Consider the following 19,147-nt stretch of genomic DNA (forward strand, 5'->3'; position numbering starts at 1 on the left):
GCTTTCAGGATTCCTCCCTTCATCAAGTCCAATAGTCAAGGACTAATGATCAAAGGACTTTATAAATTATCAGGGAGGAATCCCAAAAGTTTGTCTCTACAAAATTCTGTTAGTCCAATAAAAAAGGTATTACAATCTGCATCACTGGACTAATATGGCTACTCACATTTACTATACAGATATACACATACCTGAAGATGGTTTAGAACCCTGTGATGTCACACATGCTTGGGATGATGTCACCGTAAGCTGTACAAGGAGGTGCGCGCCGGCTGCAGTCTCTTCAGTGTGTTTTGCATTCACAACCTGTGGTGCAAAGTGTTTGTTAGAGAGTTTCTATTTGCGATAGAGAATTCAAGATTTTGACCGTTCCTTGTCTGAAGAGAGAACCACAAGGTAAGTCTCAGCCTCTTCTATTCATACATACACAGGGCTTTTTGTTTGACAGTTTTTTTTTTTTATTGCTGTTGCTTTTTTTTTTTTGTAGCAAAAAAAAAAAAAAACAAGAAATTAATTTCCAAAAGAAATAACAAAAGTTATATTTCTCATAGCATTGTGACAATACTTGGCTTAGGCATTAAACATAATAAAACGCACAGATAGTATCATGATCAGAGCTTTTTCTTGCAAAACTGCTAAAATGCAATTATGCCCAAAAAAGCCCCCAAGAAAAAGAGTCCTAATTCATGAAGTTCTAAAAGATATAAGTCTATGAGAAAGATTTGGTGGTGTAGTAAAAGAATAACAGAAAGATTAGGGCAGAAATATAATAGTATATAATAGAATTCTGTGTGTACTAACAATAGAAATACTCGGGGTACTCCGAAAGGGAAAATTTTCAAATCAACTAGTGGCAGAAAGTTATATAGGGGACGGATAGATCCCAATGAGATGGGGTAGGTTCATTATTAGTAAATGTATATAGCAGGATAACCCAATTGTATCTACAGTATGAAGTTCACATGGCCCAGTGACCATACAGCCAAGCCCTTATAATCCACCATTACTAGGACAGATTCATGGTTATCAGATATTACTATGACCGGAGAGGTTCAGGTTTATCAGATATTACTAGGACCGGACAGGTTCAGGGTTATCAGATATTACTAGGACCGGACAGGTTCAGGGTTATCAGATATTACTAGGACCGGACAGGTTCAGGGTTATCAGATATTACTAGGACCGGACAGGTTCAGGGTTATCAGATATTACTAGGACCGGACAGGTTTAGGGTTATCAGATATTACTAGGACCGGACAGGTTCAGGGTTATCAGATATTACTAGGACCGGACAGGTTCAGGGTTATCATATATTACTAGGACCGGACAAGTTCAGGGTTATCAGATATTACTAAGACTGGACAGGCTCAGGGTTATCAGATATTACTAGGACCGGACAGGTTTAGGGTTATCAGTTATTACTAGGACCGGACAGGTTCAGGGTTATCAGATATTACTAGGACCGGACAGGTTCAGGGTTATCAGATATTACTAGGACCGGACAGGTTCAGGGTTATCAGATATTACTAGGACCGGACAGGTTCAGGGTTATCAGATATTACTAGGACCGGACAGGTTTAGGGTTATCAGTTATTACTAGGACCGGACAGGTTCAGGGTTATCAGATATTACTAGGACCGGACAGGTTCAGGGTTATCATATATTACTAGGACCGGACAAGTTCAGGGTTATCAGATATTACTAGGACTGGACAGGCTCAGGGTTATCAGATATTACTAGGACCGGACAGGTTTAGGGTTATCAGTTATTACTAGGACCGGACAGGTTCAGGGTTATCAGATATTACTAGGACCGGACAGGTTCAGGGTTATCAGATATTACTAGGACCGGACAGGTTCAGGGTTATCAGATATTACTAGGACCGGACAGGTTCAGGGTTATCAGATATTACTAGGACCGGACAGGTTTAGGGTTATCAGTTATTACTAGGACCGGACAGGTTCAGGGTTATCAGATATTACTAGGACCGGACAGGTTCAGGGTTATCAGATATTACTAGGACCGGACAGGTTTAGGATTATCAGATATTACTAGGACCGGACAGGTTCAGGGTTATCAGATATTACTAGGACCGGACAGGTTCAGGGTTATCAGACATTGGTAACCTCAGGGAAGACGTCTCCATATAAAACACTTATAGAGAAGCGTCTTCTTCTGAGGCTGCCATGGTCTTAGTGTTATCTTGTGGTTCTGTGCTGGACATTTCTGCTCTGTATGAAGGATCTATTGTATAATGACAGGAATGATGACATGTTGTCTAATGTGTTCACTTATCTCTCTCTCTCTCTAGTGTTTTCAGGCTCTGACCTGTGACCATGGCCTCTCCACAAGACCCATTGCTGAAGGAGGAGGAAGAAGCAATGGAGGACCATAGTGATATGGATGTAGAAAAGGGCGATATCCCTGAGAGGCAGAACCTGCCATCTCTAAGCGTGATGTCCACCGCACGTTCCATCATCACCGTAGTGATCCTCGCCTTTGTTAATTTGCTCATCTATGCAAATCGCTCCAGTGTGGCGGGGGTGCTGCCTTATATACAGAAAGCATATGACACCAATGCTAGTCTGTCCGGCTTATTGAATACATTGTTCATTGGAAGCTACGTGCTGGTCGCACCAATTGCCGGATATTTGGGTGACCACTGTAATAAGAAATATACTGTTTGCGCAGGAGTCATCGTTTGGCTGAGCATGACACTTACCCTGTCATTCATCCCTGACGGGTATTTCCTGCTCTTCCTGCTGACGAGTGGACTGGTTGGAGCCGGAGAGGCGACTTTCTGCACCATCGCCCCCTCCATCATTGCAGACCTTTTTACAAGTGACCAGCGGACCCGCATGCTGAACGTGTTTTACTCCGTCATACCTGTGGGTTGCGGACTAGGATACATCATCGGGCCCAAAGTGACTGATGCAGCAAGGGGTGATTGGCACTGGGCATTTCGGGTCACCCCTGGCTTGGGCCTCATAGCTGTGGCTTTGTTGATTTTGGTCACAAAGGAGCTTCCAAGAACGACTACAAACGGGAAGAAGAACAACAAATCCCAGAAGTTTGCCAAATGGGCGACAGATCTGAAAAAACTATTTAAAAATCAAAGCTTCATGTTAACCACCATGGGATCGACGGCTGTATCCTTCATAGTGGGAGCCATAGGTGTATGGGGTCCGTCATACCTGACCCACGCACGAACACTCCTACAAGAGAAGGACCCTTGCCGTGCTGAACCATGTGACTATCACGACATCCTAATATTTGGTGTGGTTACAGTCGTTTCCGGCATTCTGGGAGTTGTAGCAGGGACGGAGATAAGTAAAAGATATCGCAAATCCAACCCACGGGCGGACCCACTTGTGTGTGGATGCGCGATGATGCTCTCCGCCCCTTTTCTTCTGTTGGCATTGACTTTTGGCAACATCAGCCTCGTTGCCACCAACATCTTCATCTTCATCGGAGAGACGCTTCTGTCAGTAAATTTCACCCTCATATCTGACATTATACTAAAAGTAGTAACTCCGTGGAGGAGATCTTCAGCCCTGGCCGTGCAGATGACAATCTATCACCTCCTAGGTGACGCCGGCAGCCCGTACCTCATCGGCTTGATATCTGACACCTACGAACGAGGATATGCCGAATCCCCTCTTCTGAAATACCGCAGCCTGGAGTATGCCCTCATGACCTGCACCATAATGGCAGTCATCGGAGGGGCCTTCTTCATGGCCACGGCCCTATATATAGAGAGGGACGAAAAAGAAGCAGAGATGGAATCAGAACCTCCGTCATCCTCCTCCTCCTCACTGCTTCCTGCCGTTGAGGACCGCGCTTCAGACTGAGGAAAAGTCATTGCTTAACTTTATCTCGTTTACTTCATTAAAAAAAATTAAGAAAAAAATAACTGCATTTGTTCTATGTTCCACTTTACCCCTTATTCTCTACCCAGGGGCGGACACAAACAGCAGAGGGCCCGCCCTTGTGCAAAGAATGTGCCCCCCCCCCCCCAAAACATCAATTGTTCAGCAGGGGGGTGCATGTGTCACTTACTCAGGTGGACCCCCATATGTCACTTGCTGTATAAGTTTCTAATTATTTATTAAGGCCTCCCATATGCCGCAGCTCATTCAAGCCCCCCACATTAGGTAGTATAGATTCCCAACATTAGGTAGCATAGATTCCCCACATTAGGTAGCATAGTTTCCTCACATTAGGTAGCATAGTTTCCCCACATTTGGTAGCATAGATTCCCTACATTAGGTAGCATAGTTTCCCCACATTAGGTAGCATAGTTTCCCCAAATTAGGTAGCATAGTTTCCCTACATTAGGTAGCATAGTTTCCCCACATTAGGTAGCACAGATTCCCCACATTAGGTAACATAGTTTCCCCACATTAGGTAGCATAGTTTCCCCACATTAGGTAACATAGTTTCCCCACATTGGGTAGCATAGTTTCCCCACATTAGGTAGCACAGATTCCCCACATCAGGTAACATAGTTTCCCCACATTAGGTAACATAGTTTCCCCATATTAGGTAGCATAGTTTGCCCACATTAGGTAGCACAGATTCCCCACATTAGGTAACATAGTTTCCCCACATTAGGTAGCATAGTTTCCCCACATTAGGTAGCACATATTCCCCACATTAGGTGACATAGTTTCCCCACATTAGGTAGCATAGCTACCCCACATTAGGTAGCATACTTTCCCCAAATTAGGTAGCATAGTTTCCCCACATTAGGTAGCACAGATTCCCCACATTAGGTAACATAGTTTCCCCACATTAGGTAGCATAGATTCCTCACATTAGGTAGCCATAGCCCCCCCAAACACACAGACAGACACAGACACACACAGAGACACACTTACCTGCCGTGCACAGCGCTTCTCCTCTCCAGCAGCAGCCTGACGAGTGACGTCACTGACGTCCTCCTGAGCGGGTCTGCAGAAGTACGTCACTTGTGCGACGTCCCTCGTCAGACCCCGTTCGTCCGGAGGCAGACTCACTGTCTAAAGTGCCCGCTGCGCTATTATACCCCGCAGCTGCTTTAGAACAGTGAGCAGCGGCGGCGCCAACCCTACCATGAACCTACTAGGCACAAAAAAAAAAGGGGGCAGCAAAATGCCGCCCCTGAAAAGTGCCACCTGGGACTTATGGTCCCACCGGGTCCCATGGTAGGGCCGACTAGAGGCGGCTCTAGACTTTGTGAGGCCTTAGGCGAAACTTGAACATGAGGCCCTGCTTTAATTTCTGCTGAAATTACATGGTGGTCCGGCTGTGAGATGGTTATACTGTGACATCACTGTGTATTATCCCTGTACTGTGACATCACTGTGTATTATCTCTGTACTGTGCCATCACTCTGTGTATTATCCCTGTACTGTGACATCACTGTGTGTATTATTCCTGTACTGTGACATCACTGTGTATTATCCCTGTACTGTGACATCACTGTGTATTATCTCTGTACTGTGACATCACTGTGTATTGCCCCTGTACTGTGACATCACTGTGTGTATTATCCCTGTAATGTGACATCACTGTGTATTATCCCTGCACTGTGACATCACTCTGTATATTATCCCTGTACTGTGACATCACTCTGTATATTATCCCTGTACTGTGACATCACTGTGTGTATTATCCCTATACTGTGACATCACTGTGTATTATCCCTGTACTGTGACATCACTGTGTATTATCTCTGTACTGTGACATCACTGTGTATTATCCCTGTACTGTGACATCACTTTGTATATTATCCCTGTACTGTGACATCACTCTGTATATTATCCCTGTACTGTGACATCACTGTGTATTATTCCTGTACTGTGACATCACTGTGTATTATTCCTGTACTGTGACATCACTGTGTATTATTCCTGTACTGTGACATCACGGTGTATTATTCCTGTACTGTGACATCACTGTGTATTATTCCTGTACTGTGACATCACTGTGTGTATTATCTCTGTACTGTGACATCACTGTGTATTATCCCTGTACTGTGACGTCACTGTGTATTATCCCTGTACTGTGATGTCACTGTGTATTATCCATGTACTATGACATCACTGTGTATATTATCCCTCCCTGTACTGTGACATCACTGTGTGTATTATCTCTGTACTGTGACATCACTGTGTATTATCCCTGTACTGTGACATCGCTGTGTGTATTATCTCTGTACTGTGACATCACTGTGTATTATCCCTGTACTGTGACATCACTGTGTGTATTATCCCTGTACTGTGACATCACTGTGTATTATCCCTGTACTGTGACATCACTGTGTATATTATCCCTGTACTGTGACATCCCTGTGTATTATCCCTGTACTGTGACATCACTGTGTATATTATCCCTGTACTGTGACATCACTGTGTATTATCTCTGTACTGTGACATCACTGTGTATATTATCCCTGTACTGTGACATCACTGTGTATATTATCCCTGTACTGTGACATCACTGTGTGTATTATCCCTGTACTGTGACATCACTGTGTGTATTATCCCTGTACTGTGACATCACTGTGTATTATCCCTGTACTGTGACATCCCTGTGTATTATCCCTGTACTGTGACATCCCTGTGTATATTATCCCTGTAATGTGACATCACTGTGTATTATTCCTGTACTATGACATCACTGTGTATTATTCCTGTACTGTGACATCACTGTGTGTATTATCTCTGTACTGTGACATCACTGTGTATTATCCCTGTACTGTGACGTCACTGTGTATTATCCCTGTACTGTGACGTCACTGTGTATTATCCCTGTACTATGACATCACTGTGTATATTATCCCTCCCTGTACTGTGACATCACTGTGTATATTATCTCTGTACTGTGACATCACTGTGTATTATCCCTGTACTGTGACATCGCTGTGTGTATTATCTCTGTACTGTGACATCACTGTGTATTATCCCTGTACTGTGACATCACTGTGTGTATTATCTCTGTACTCTGACATCACTGTGTGTATTATCTCTGTACTGTGACATCACTGTGTGTATCATCCCTGTACTGTGACATCACTGTGTATTATCCCTGTACTGTGACATCACTGTGTATATTATCCCTGTACTGTGACATCACTGTGTATTATCCCTGTACTGTGACATCACTGTGTATTATGCCTGTACTGTGACATCACTGTGTATTATCCCTGTACTGTGACATCACTGTGTATATTATCCCTGTACTGTGACATCACTGTGTATATTATCCCTGTACTGTGACATCACTCTGTGTATTATCCCTGTACTGTGACATCACTGTGTGTATTATCCCTGTACTGTGACATCACTGTGTATTATCCCTGTACATTGACATCACTGTGTATTATCCCTGTACTGTGACATCACTGTGTATATTATCCCTGTACTGTGACATCACTGTGTATTATCTTTGTACTGTGACATCACTGTGTATTATCCCTGTACTGTGACATCACTCTGTATATTATCCCTGTACTGTGACATCACTGTGTATTATTCCTGTACTGTGACATCACTGTGTATTATTCCTGTATGTTGACATCACTGTGTATTATTCCTGTACTGTGACATCACTGTGTATTATTCCTGTACTGTGACATCACTGTGTGTATTATCTCTGTACTGTGACATCACTGTGTATTATCCCTGTACTGTGACGTCACTGTGTATTATCCCTGTACTGTGACGTCACTGTGTATTATCCCTGTACTATGACATCACTGTGTATATTATCCCTCCCTGTACTGTGACATCACTGTGTGTATTATCTCTGTACTGTGACATCACTGTGTATTATCCCTGTACTGTGACATCGCTGTGTGTATTATCTCTGTACTGTGACATCACTGTGTATTATCCCTGTACTGTGACATCACTGTGTGTATTATCTCTGTACTGTGACATCACTGTGTGTATTATCCCTGTACTGTGACATCACTGTGTATTATCCCTGTACTGTGACATCACTGTGTATTATCCCTGTACTGTGACATCACTGTGTATATTATCCCTGTACTGTGACATCACTGTGTATTATCCCTGTACTGTGACATCACTGTGTATTATGCCTGTACTGTGACATCACTGTGTATTATCCCTGTACTGTGACATCACTGTGTATATTATCCCTGTACTGTGACATCACTGTGTATATTATCCCTGTACTGTGACATCACTGTGTGTATTATCCCTGTACTGTGACATCACTGTGTGTATTATCTCTGTACTGTGACATCACTGTGTATTATCCCTGTACTGTGACATCACTGTGTATATTATCCCTGTACTGTGACATCACTGTGTATTATCTCTGTACTGTGACATCACTGTGTATTATCCCTGTACTGTGACATCACTCTGTATATTATCCCTGTACTGTGACATCACTGTGTATTATTCCTGTACTGTGACATCACTGTGTATTATTCCTGTACTGTGACATCACTGTGTATTATTCCTGTACTGTGACATCACTGTGTGTATTATCTCTGTACTGTGACATCACTGTGTATTATCCCTGTACTGTGACGTCACTGTATATTATCCCTGTACTGTGACGTCACTGTGTATTATCCCTGTACTATGACATCACTGTGTATATTATCCCTCCCTGTACTGTGACATCACTGTGTGTATTATCTCTGTACTGTGAAATCACTGTGTATTATCCCTGTACTGTGACATCGCTGTGTGTATTATCTCTGTACTGTGACATCACTGTGTATTATCCCTGTACTGTGACATCACTGTGTGTATTATCTCTGTACTGTGACATCACTGTGTGTATTATCCCTGTACTGTGACATCACTGTGTATTATCCCTGTACTGTGACATCACTGTGTATTATCCCTGTACTGTGACATCACTGTGTATATTATCCCTGTACTGTGACATCACTGTGTATTATCCCTGTACTGTGACATCACTGTGTATTATGCCTGTACTGTGACATCACTGTGTATTATCCCTGTACTGTGACATCACTGTGTATATTATCCCTGTACTGTGACATCACTGTGTATATTATCCCTGTACTGTGACATCACTGTGTGTATTATCCCTGTACTGTGACATCACTGTGTGTATTATCCCTGTACTGTGACATCACTGTGTATTATCCCTGTACTGTGACATCACTGTGTATTATCCCTGTACTGTGACATCACTGTGTATATTATCCCTGTACTGTGACATCACTCTGTATATTATCCCTGTACTGTGACATCACTGTGTATTATCCCTGTACTGTGACATCACTCTGTATATTATCCCTGTACTGTGACATCACTGTGTATTATTCCTGTACTGTGACATCACTGTGTATTATTCCTGTACTGTGACATCACTGTGTATTATTCCTGTACTGTGACATCACTGTGTGTATTATCTCTGTTCTGTGACATCACTGTGTATTATCCCTGTACTGTGACGGTACTGTGTATTATCCCTGTACTGTGACGTCACTGTGTATTATCCCTGTACTATGAAATCACTGTATATTATCCCTCCCTGTACTGTGACATCACTGTGTGTATTATCTCTGTACTGTGACATCACTGTGTATTATCCCTGTACTGTGACATCGCTTTGTGTATTATCTCTGTACTGTGACATCACTGTGTATTATCCCTGTACTCTGACATCACTGTGTGTATTATCTCTGTACTGTGACATCACTGTGTGTATTATCCCTGTACTGTGACATCACTGTGTATTATCCCTGTACTGTGAAATCACTGTGTATATTATCCCTGTACTGTGACATCACTGTGTATTATCCCTGTACTGTGACATCACTGTGTATTATGCCTGTACTGTGACATCACTGTGTATTATCCCTGTACTGTGACATCACTGTGTATATTATCCCTGTACTGTGACATCACTGTGTATATTATCCCTGTACTGTGACATCACTGTGTATAGTATCCCTGTACTGTGACATCACTGTGTGTATTATCCCTGTACTGTGACATCACTGTGTGTATCATCCCTGTACTATCTGTTATAACACTATGTGTTATCTCTATACTGCAACATCACTGTTGATACTTACACTGCACTGTGACATCACTGTATATATATTATGCCTGTATACCCTAATGCCACTGTACATATTTACCTTGCACTGCGAGTGACAATACAGGGTAAATATGCACAGTGACATCACAGTTCAGAGTTAATATAAACAGTAATGTCTCTGTACAGGGACAATAAACAGTTTTGCCACTACAGGGTTAATAAACACAGTGTTGTCACAGTAGATGGTAACTATACATTGATGTCATTGTACCGGGAAAATATACACAGTGAAGTCAGCATTCAAGAATAATAAACTGTGATGTCACTACAGGGTTGTTATACACAGTGACATCAAATTACAGGATGAAGCACAGTGATGTCCCAGTTTATTATGAAGCACAGTGATGTCCCAGTTTATTATGAAGCACAGTGATGTCACAGTTTATTATGAAGCACAGTGATGTCACAGTTTATTATGAAGCACAGTGATGTCACAGTTTATTATGAAGCACTGTGATGTCACAGTTTATTATGAAGCACAGTGATGTCACAGTTTATGATGAAGCACAGTGATGTCACAGTTTATGATGAAGCACAGTGATGTCACAGTTTATTATGAAGCACAGTGATGTCACAGTTTATGATGAAGCACAGTGATGTCACGGTTTATGATGAAGCACAGTGATGTCACAGTTTATGATGAAGCACAGTGATGTCACGGTTTATTATGAAGCACAGTGATGTCACAGTTTATGATGAAGCACAGTGATGTCACAGTTTATGATGAAGCACAGTGATGTCACAGTTTATGATGAAGCACAGTGATGTCACAGTTTATGATGAAGCACAGTGATGTCACAGTTTATGATGAAGCACAGTGATGTCACAGTTTATGATGAAGCACAGTGATGTCACAGTTTATGATGAAGCACAGTGATGTCACAGTTTATTATGAAGCACAGTGATGTCACAGTTTATTATGAAGCACAGTGATGTCACAGTTAATTATGAAGCACAGTGATGTCACAGTTTATTATGAAGCACAGTGATGTCACAGTTTATTATGAAGCACAGTGATGTCAGTTTATTATGAAGCACAGTGATGTCACAGTTTATTATGAAGCACTGTGATGTCACAGTTTATGATGAAGCACAGTGATGTCACAGTTTATTATGAATCACAGTGATGTCACAGTTTATGATGAAGCACAGTGATGTCACAGTTTATTATGGAGCACAGTGATGTCACAGTTTATTATGAAGCACAGTGATGTCACAGTTTATGATGAAGCACAGTGATGTCACAGTTTATTATGAAGCACAGTGATGTCACAGAGCAGAATGTACAACTGTACGTATGAGGAAGATGGCGGGATGCTATCGAAACGTCACACATACATGGGGGAATAAAACACTTTGTTTTTGCACCTTATCTGGGAGTGCCGCTGGATCTTTAGTTTTGTAGATAGATAGATAGATAGATACATAAATAGATATGAGATAGATAGATAGATAGATAGATTAGTGTATCCCAACCAGGGGGCCTCTAGCTATTCCAAAACGACAACTCCCAGCATGTCTTTGGCATTATGAGCATACTGGGAGTTGTAGTTTTGCAACAGCTGGAGGCCCCCTGGTTGATAAACACTGCTCTATCTATCAATCATCTATCTATCCATCTATCTCCTATCTATCTATCTATATCATATCTATCTATCATCTATATCATATCTATCATCTATCTATCTATCATCTATTAATCTATCTTTCTATCTATCTCATATCTATCTATATATCTATCTATCTATCTCTCATATCTATCTATCTTTCATCTATCTCTCATCTATCTGAGATAGATATGAGATAGATAGATAAATAGAAAGATAGATAGATACATAAATAGATGGATATAGATAGATGGATAGATAGATATGATATAGATAGATAGATATGAGATAGATAGATAGGAGATAGATAGGAGATAGATGGATAGATAAATAAAAAAAAAACTCCAGAAGAGCAGCACAACAAAATGAAGAAAACCAATGCAATGGTGCACGCTGGGTGTGGACCTTGGTGAGAGGTTCACTTGTACTAGAAAAAATCAAGAGACCAGCAGCACACAGAAAAATTACTGCAAGAAAGGTGGAGATTTATTGCATTATCCCAGTGTACAAAAGAAGCGACGTTTCAGCGACCTTTCTTCGCCGTTCTCAAGGAGCTTGTACACTGGGATAATGCAATAAATCTCCACCTTTTTTGCACTAATTTTTCTGTGTGCTGTTGGTCTCTTGCTTTTTTTTTTTTTTTGGATAGATAGATAGATAGATAATAGATAGATGATTGATATAGATCAGTGTTTCCCAACCTGGGGGCCTCCAGCTGTTGTAAAACTACAACTCCCAGTATGCTCATAAAGCCAAAGGAATGCTGGGAGTTGTAGTTTTGCAACAGCTGGAGCCCCCCTGGTTGGAAAACACTGAACTACCTCCCACTGTCTCCTACAACTTTCCCCCTCTCCCCCAAGCAAGTTACTTACTTTAAAAGGGCAGCATCAGCAGTGGGCACTGGGCAGGTAAGTCTTCCCCACTGGTGGTGTCCGGGCCTGTATACACACAGCGGGCCTGCTCCACAAGGTCCAGTATACAGGGGAGTGAGAGAGGGGGAGGAGCTTCCTGTCTGCTCTTCCCAGTCTGCATAGCGTGGCCCCTGCGTGGTGACAGGGCTGCTGGCTGAAGATTCATTTAAAAAAAGGCCGGAGTAGATGGCTCCGGGGTGAGGGGGTGCAGCGGGGGCTCGGGCCCCTTACTGGTGGCCATGAGAGCTGCTAGTGACCTACTGCTGCTAGGGGGGCCCAAGGGGGGGGGGGGCAATCATGATGTAGGGGGGCTCTCCGTGGCCCCCCTAACCCCCCCCCCCCCGCTCCCCCCAGAGACGCCACTGGCTGCAGGGGTGGTTGAACGCAGCGTCCATCCGGGTGCTGTCAAACTTGCTGTGGTCTGGGAGTATGCGGTGGTATGTGGCCTAATGCTCAACTCTGGGGCCGGACCTGGAGAGGGCACCGGGCCCCCTCTCACGCTGGGCCCCTGTGCATCTGAACCGGCTGCACAGGCGATATGTTCGCCCCTGGCGGTAGCGCTGTGCAGCACTGGTGGTACATGAAATGTGTACCACTGAGATCCCGTCAGGCAAGATGCTAAGGTTTTTGACACTATGGCCCTCATTTACTATTGCAAACCCGACATGTTTTGTTGGGTTGTGCGCCAGATTCTGTCGCATTGCGCCAGAAATTCTGTCTGCACCAGAGTGCTAACTCTCCATTTTGCTTAGAAAACCCGAAAGGGGGCGTGGCCACAGAAAAGGGGGCATGGTCGCCGAAAAGCGGCATGTTTCCGGCATTTTCACAAAAACCCAACATATTTACAAAGGTTTCCACATAAAATGTGGTGGATTTGAGCTGAGGAAAACCCGACAGATCAGAGCATGTGTAAAAAAAAAAGCAAAATGTAGGGAAAGTGGAAAATGGAGGGAAACCTTAGTAAATACGGTGGATTTACTGTAAATACTGTAAATAAGGGCCTATGTGTCACAGTTTTTATGGTTTGAAACTACCGTATTTTTCGCCATATAAGATGCAATTTTTCTTCCCCAAAACTGTCGAATACACACCTATCGTGGCGGTCCCTGCGGCCATCAAAGGCCGGGACCCGCGGCTAATACAGGACATCACCGATCGCAGTGATGCCCTGTATTAACCCTACAGACACGGCGATCAAAGCTGACCGCCACGTCTGAAGCGAAAATAACACTAATCGCGGCATCCCGAACAGCTTACAGGACACCGGGAGGGACCTTACCGTCATCCAATAGGAATGGCGTGCGTAGCGGCTTGCGTAGCGACGTCATGGCGGCGGCGGCGGAGAGCGAGGATACCTGGCAGCAGAGACGTTCCAGAGGGAAGGGGACACCCTGGGGACGCGTGACAGCAATGGAGGGCGACATCCAGGGCATCGGTGACGAGCGGTGACAGGTCCGGTGCGGCGGGGACACGTGAGTACTACCTCCCATATCAGTGGTCTTCAACCTGTGGACCTCCATATGTTGCAAAACTACAACTCCCAGCATACCAGGACAGCCAACGGCTGTCCGGGCATGCTGGGAGTTGTAGTTTTGCAACATCAGAAGGTCCGCAGGTTGAAGATCACTGTCCTATACTTTACATTGTATTTGGTTCAGAATTTTTATTTTCTAGATTTTTATCCTATAAAATTAGATGCGTCTTATATGACAAAATATACGGTATATGTCTAAGTTATGGAGAAGCCATAACTGAAATACAAGTTATACTATACAAAACTGTATATTATGCAGCATTCTTTCCTCCACAGGAGTTAATCTGGAATAATTCATATGTACTGTGCTTTAATAGATCCTGCAACAATTGAAAATCCGTATATGCGATTTTGAGGGGCATTCATCAATTCTTCATTCCTTTTTATCCTATTTTAGTCGCCCTGTTTTTGAACTTCCCGTGCCAAATTCATCAAATGTCACACGCTACTTGCTGAATTTACCGGCTCCTATGCCCATGCTACCCGTGTAGACTGCTTTCCAGGGCTGAAGTGACATTTTGTGCGTAAATCACGGTGCTGCTACTGTTTTTTGAGAATTTCAGAGAAAAGTCGCAGATAATGAATCAGTGCCCACTGCATAATACTGGTCTAAAGCCCTGCAAACAGTAGTTCACTTTCAAATATGATCTATAGCAAAAGTCGCACAAAAGTCGCAGGGGAAGTGACTTTTTGTGAGACAATTTTGGAGTAGAAAAAAACATTCTTAACAGCTTGAAGGAGTTATGCAGGAAAAAAAACTTTTTTTAAAAAAATATATCTACTGGCTCCGGAAAGTTAAACATATTTGTAAATTACTTCTATTAAAAAATCTTAATCCTTTCAGTACTTATGAGCTTCTGAAGTTAAGGTTGTTTTTTTCTGTCTAAGTGCTCTCTGATGACACCTGTCTCAGGAAAAACCCAGAAGCAAATCCCCATAGCAAATATCTTCTAAACTGGGTGTTTCCCCGAGACAGGTGTCATCAGAGAGAACTTAGACAGAAAAGAACAACCTTAACTTCAGAAGCTCATAAGTACTGAAAGGATTAAGATTTTTTAATAGAAGTAATTTACAAATCTGTTTAAGTTTCTGGAGCCAGTTGATATATAAAAAAAGATTTTTTTTCCTGGAATACCCCTTTAATGAATTCTCCTCTTTATTCCTATTTTTTGTTCTCAAACCATCATTTTCATTATGTACATTCCCCCAGCTTGCCACAAGTGCCCTGTGGTCAAGTCTGAGTGATGTTTTCTAAAATCATCATTTTTTTTTTATTATGCATGAAATTGAAGTATTATATTTTATTCTGTACAGCATTTAGTATATTCATTTACAATACTAAGACCATACATTGTGGTAAAGTTCTTTTTTAGCTCTTAAGGACTTTTTCTTTCATTTTATTTACATTGAAATCTGCAGCATCAAATATGTACAGGATACTGTACATGTGAATACACCCTTAGGGGTAGGGTAACACGTAATGTATTTTGATGCATATTTTCCTACCCATTGAAGTTAATGGGTAGCAAAATCAGCTGCAGAAAATACGCAGCAAAATACAGCATAATTGACCCTGCCCAAGGGTGTATTCACACATACAGTATCCTGCGCATATTTGATGCACAGGATTTCAGGCTGAAGATTTCAAGGTAAACCAATTGACTAAACATAGCATCAAATTGACAGCTTTAAATTCTGTGCATCTAATATGAACAGGGTAGGTTCACACATTGCAGATTTTTCTGTGTACTTTCTGCAATCGACTTTGCAACCCATTGGGGGAGATTTATCAAAACCTGTGTAGAGGAAGAGTGGTGAAGTTTCCCACAGCAACCAATCAGATTGTTTCTTTCATTTTAAAAAAAGGCCTCTGAAAAATAAAAGAAGCAATCTGATTGGTTGCTATGGGCAGCTTGCTCCAATTTTTGATAACTCTCCCCTATTGACTTCAATGGATAGGAAAATATGCAGCAGCAAAACAGGCACATGTGACCCTACCCTAAAGGGATATTCTGGATTTTTTTTCTTTTTTTTATATTTGTTCATTTGAGTTATCCCATACAAAATTACATTTTACATATTATTTACTTTCCTTTTACATATTAAGCCTATATAAGACCCCCCCTAAAAAAATAATAATAATATTATTACTGATACATTATACATTATATCATCAAAAATGTCAAAGTTATCTATCTCTATACTTTTTTTTTAACTATCTCTAGCCATTCCTGTATATTGGGAGGATTTGAGGAAATCCTTTTTTGAATAATTAGAAGTCTCGCACAGAATAATAATTTATGCACTATATTTCTCCTACTTCCAGTTAATTTCATCCATACATTATCTCCTAATATCCCTTCCACTGGATGAGGGTTTATTTTCATTTTCCATTTTACCCCAATTTCGGAGTAAACCTCAATCCAAAACCATTTTATCTTTTACATTCCCATAACATATGAAAAAAACCTTCCTCATCTTGTCCGCACTTGAACATCTACTATCCTGTCTTTTGCCAATTTTATAAAGGAACAACGGCGTATAATATAGTCAGTAGATAATACTGAATTTTATAATTATTATTTAAGGGTATCTTGTCCATTCCTATATATATATTTGTTCCCATTGTTTGTCATTTTGCCTTGTTCTCTTACTCCTATGTACCAGGCTCTGCCCTGGGGATTGTTTAATTACTTTATATATGTAAGATAATACCTTTTTATTACCTATACCTCTTGTCATTTTTTCAATAAACTCCGGTGCATGACAAATCACCATCCCCTTTTCTAATGTGTTATAAAAAATACTTTGCATCCTTATATACTTAAACCATATACCTGCCCCTACATTCCCTTTTTATTTTTTTCAATCTCTTCCCAAGTGATAAATGTTTCTTCTATCCAAACATCTTTTATTTCCCTAATCTGTTTGACTCAGTGCCTTCATTTCTTCCATTTCTCCTCTTTTATAAAGTGTTCATTATTCCAAATTAACACATTATCTAAAGTTCCCTTAAGTTTCATCTCACTCTTAAATAATTTCCATGATCTTACAAGACTTTCAACAATTACATTTCCTTTCCATTTTTCCCCCGCTTAATTGCCCGATTCCAGAACCTAGTACGTTTTCATATCTGCCCCTACTATTTTTCAACAAATAAGTGCCAAAACGAAATTTTCCCCATTCTTTTAGTAGATATCTTTTAGCAGCACAAATTTATTTAATAACATCTAGGAATCCCAGACCTCCCTTTCCACGTGGAAGGCATAGATTTTCTATCTTCATTCTGGTTCTTTTTCTCCCCCAAATTAGTGAATTAAATGCTGTAATTTTTCTAAAAAGGCTTTCCTCGCACCAAATGGGGCATGTGCCAAATATGTAGAGTAACTTGGGAAGAATAATTATTTTAATCAGTGCAATCTTATCCACTCTCGAGATTTTAAATTCGACCCATACCTTAAAGGAGATGTACGGACTTTTTCTATTCCATCCTGCCCGGGCTGCAAAAAAAGAAAAAACAGACTTTCACTTACCTTCCTACGTTCCCCCGGAGCTCCGCAACAGCTGATCGGTCGGGCTGGGCTGTGTACTTCCATCTTCCCTTAGCCCAGGACGTCACACGGCGCTTCAGCCTATGACCGGCCGCAGCGATGTCCCGTCTCGGTCTGTGATAGGCTGAAGCGCCGTGTGACGTCCAGGGCTAAGGGAAGTAGGAAGTAGACAGCCTGGCCGACAGATCAGCTGTTGCGGAGCTCTGGGGGAATGTAGGAAGGTAAGTGAAAGTGTGTTTTCTCTTATTTTGCAGCCCAGACAGGATTGAATAGGAATATTCCATACCGGACATCTCCTTTAACCTTTCCCTCAATTTTTTTAAGGGGTTTTAGGTTCAAATTATGATGTTCTTTCAAATTACCCAATATTTTTACACCCAAATATGTACAATAATCTTCCTAATCTAATATCCTCACCTCACTATTTATTTTCGTTATACCTAGGCCCAATGGTAACATAATAGATTTTAACCAATTTATTTTCAACCCTGAATATCCTCCATATTCTTCTATTATTTCCATCACCTTAGACATAGATTTCCCCGAGTCTTGCAAGAAGAGTAAGATATCATCTGCATATAAAGATATCTTGTCCTCTCTCCCCCTCGCTCCAAAGCCACATATCTCTTCCTCTTCTCTAATTTTAATCACTAGTGGTTCAATGACCATGGCATAGAGCAAGGGGGAGAGAGGACAACCTTGTATGGTCCCTGTTGAGAGCAAAAAACTCCCTGATAGCTTTCCATCTACCAAAACTTTCGCTGTCGGCTCAAAGTAAAGCAGTCTGACCTTTTTTTATAAAGTCCTCCCCAAATCCGAATCTACACATTGCTCCCCAGAGGAAGTCCCACTCCACTCTGTCGAACGCCTTAACAGTGTCCAGCGACAGAATGGAGTGGGAAATATCCTCATCTTTATGGCCTTGCTGTATATTGGTCAATACTTGGATTCTATATATATATATATATGAGATCCTATATAGACAATTGAACACCCACTCCATACGTTAATAATAAACTTTATTGAGAACATCATTTGATAAAAACAATTAAAAAGGACAGTATAGCCAGACAAAAACTGGAGTTAGTGAGGTAGGTAATGTATCATTAATTAGCATAAATGCAAAAGCAGCATAACTATTCCTACCTAAGGAGTAGGGCCACCAGTATAACAAAAATTATAAGTTACACATAAAAGTCATGCAAGAATTGCACGGATATCAATACATAGATAAGGAGGTCACTGAACAAATGGCCTCCAGCGAGTGTTCAGGAAGAAAGGGGAGTAACAAAGTGCAGATAAGAGCCCAGATAAAGCTTCGGGATAACAATCAACATCCGCACGTCTTGAGCGCAATGAGCAACATAAATATGGAGCTTCCCCACTCACAGAACACAGGCTGGGAGACATAGACAGTGTACCTACCCACACAACGCCAGT

At 41.6% G+C, this 19,147-nt stretch overlaps 1 protein-coding gene across 1 annotated transcript; it reads left to right on the forward strand.

Annotated features, from left to right (window-relative positions):
- The first annotated feature begins 296 nt into the window (after positions 1-296).
- LOC130355874 (protein spinster homolog 1-like) lies at positions 297-3,862 on the forward strand. Its single transcript, XM_056556675.1, has 2 exons — positions 297-396; positions 2,312-3,862. Exon 2 carries the CDS (start codon positions 2,337-2,339, stop codon positions 3,849-3,851), a length of 1,515 nt encoding a protein of 504 aa, XP_056412650.1. The 5' UTR covers positions 297-396; positions 2,312-2,336; the 3' UTR covers positions 3,852-3,862.
- Positions 3,863-19,147: the final 15,285 nt, after the last annotated feature.

This window comes from Hyla sarda, chromosome 2, assembly GCF_029499605.1.
Source record: "Hyla sarda isolate aHylSar1 chromosome 2, aHylSar1.hap1, whole genome shotgun sequence".
Lineage (NCBI taxonomy): Eukaryota > Metazoa > Chordata > Amphibia > Anura > Hylidae > Hyla > Hyla sarda.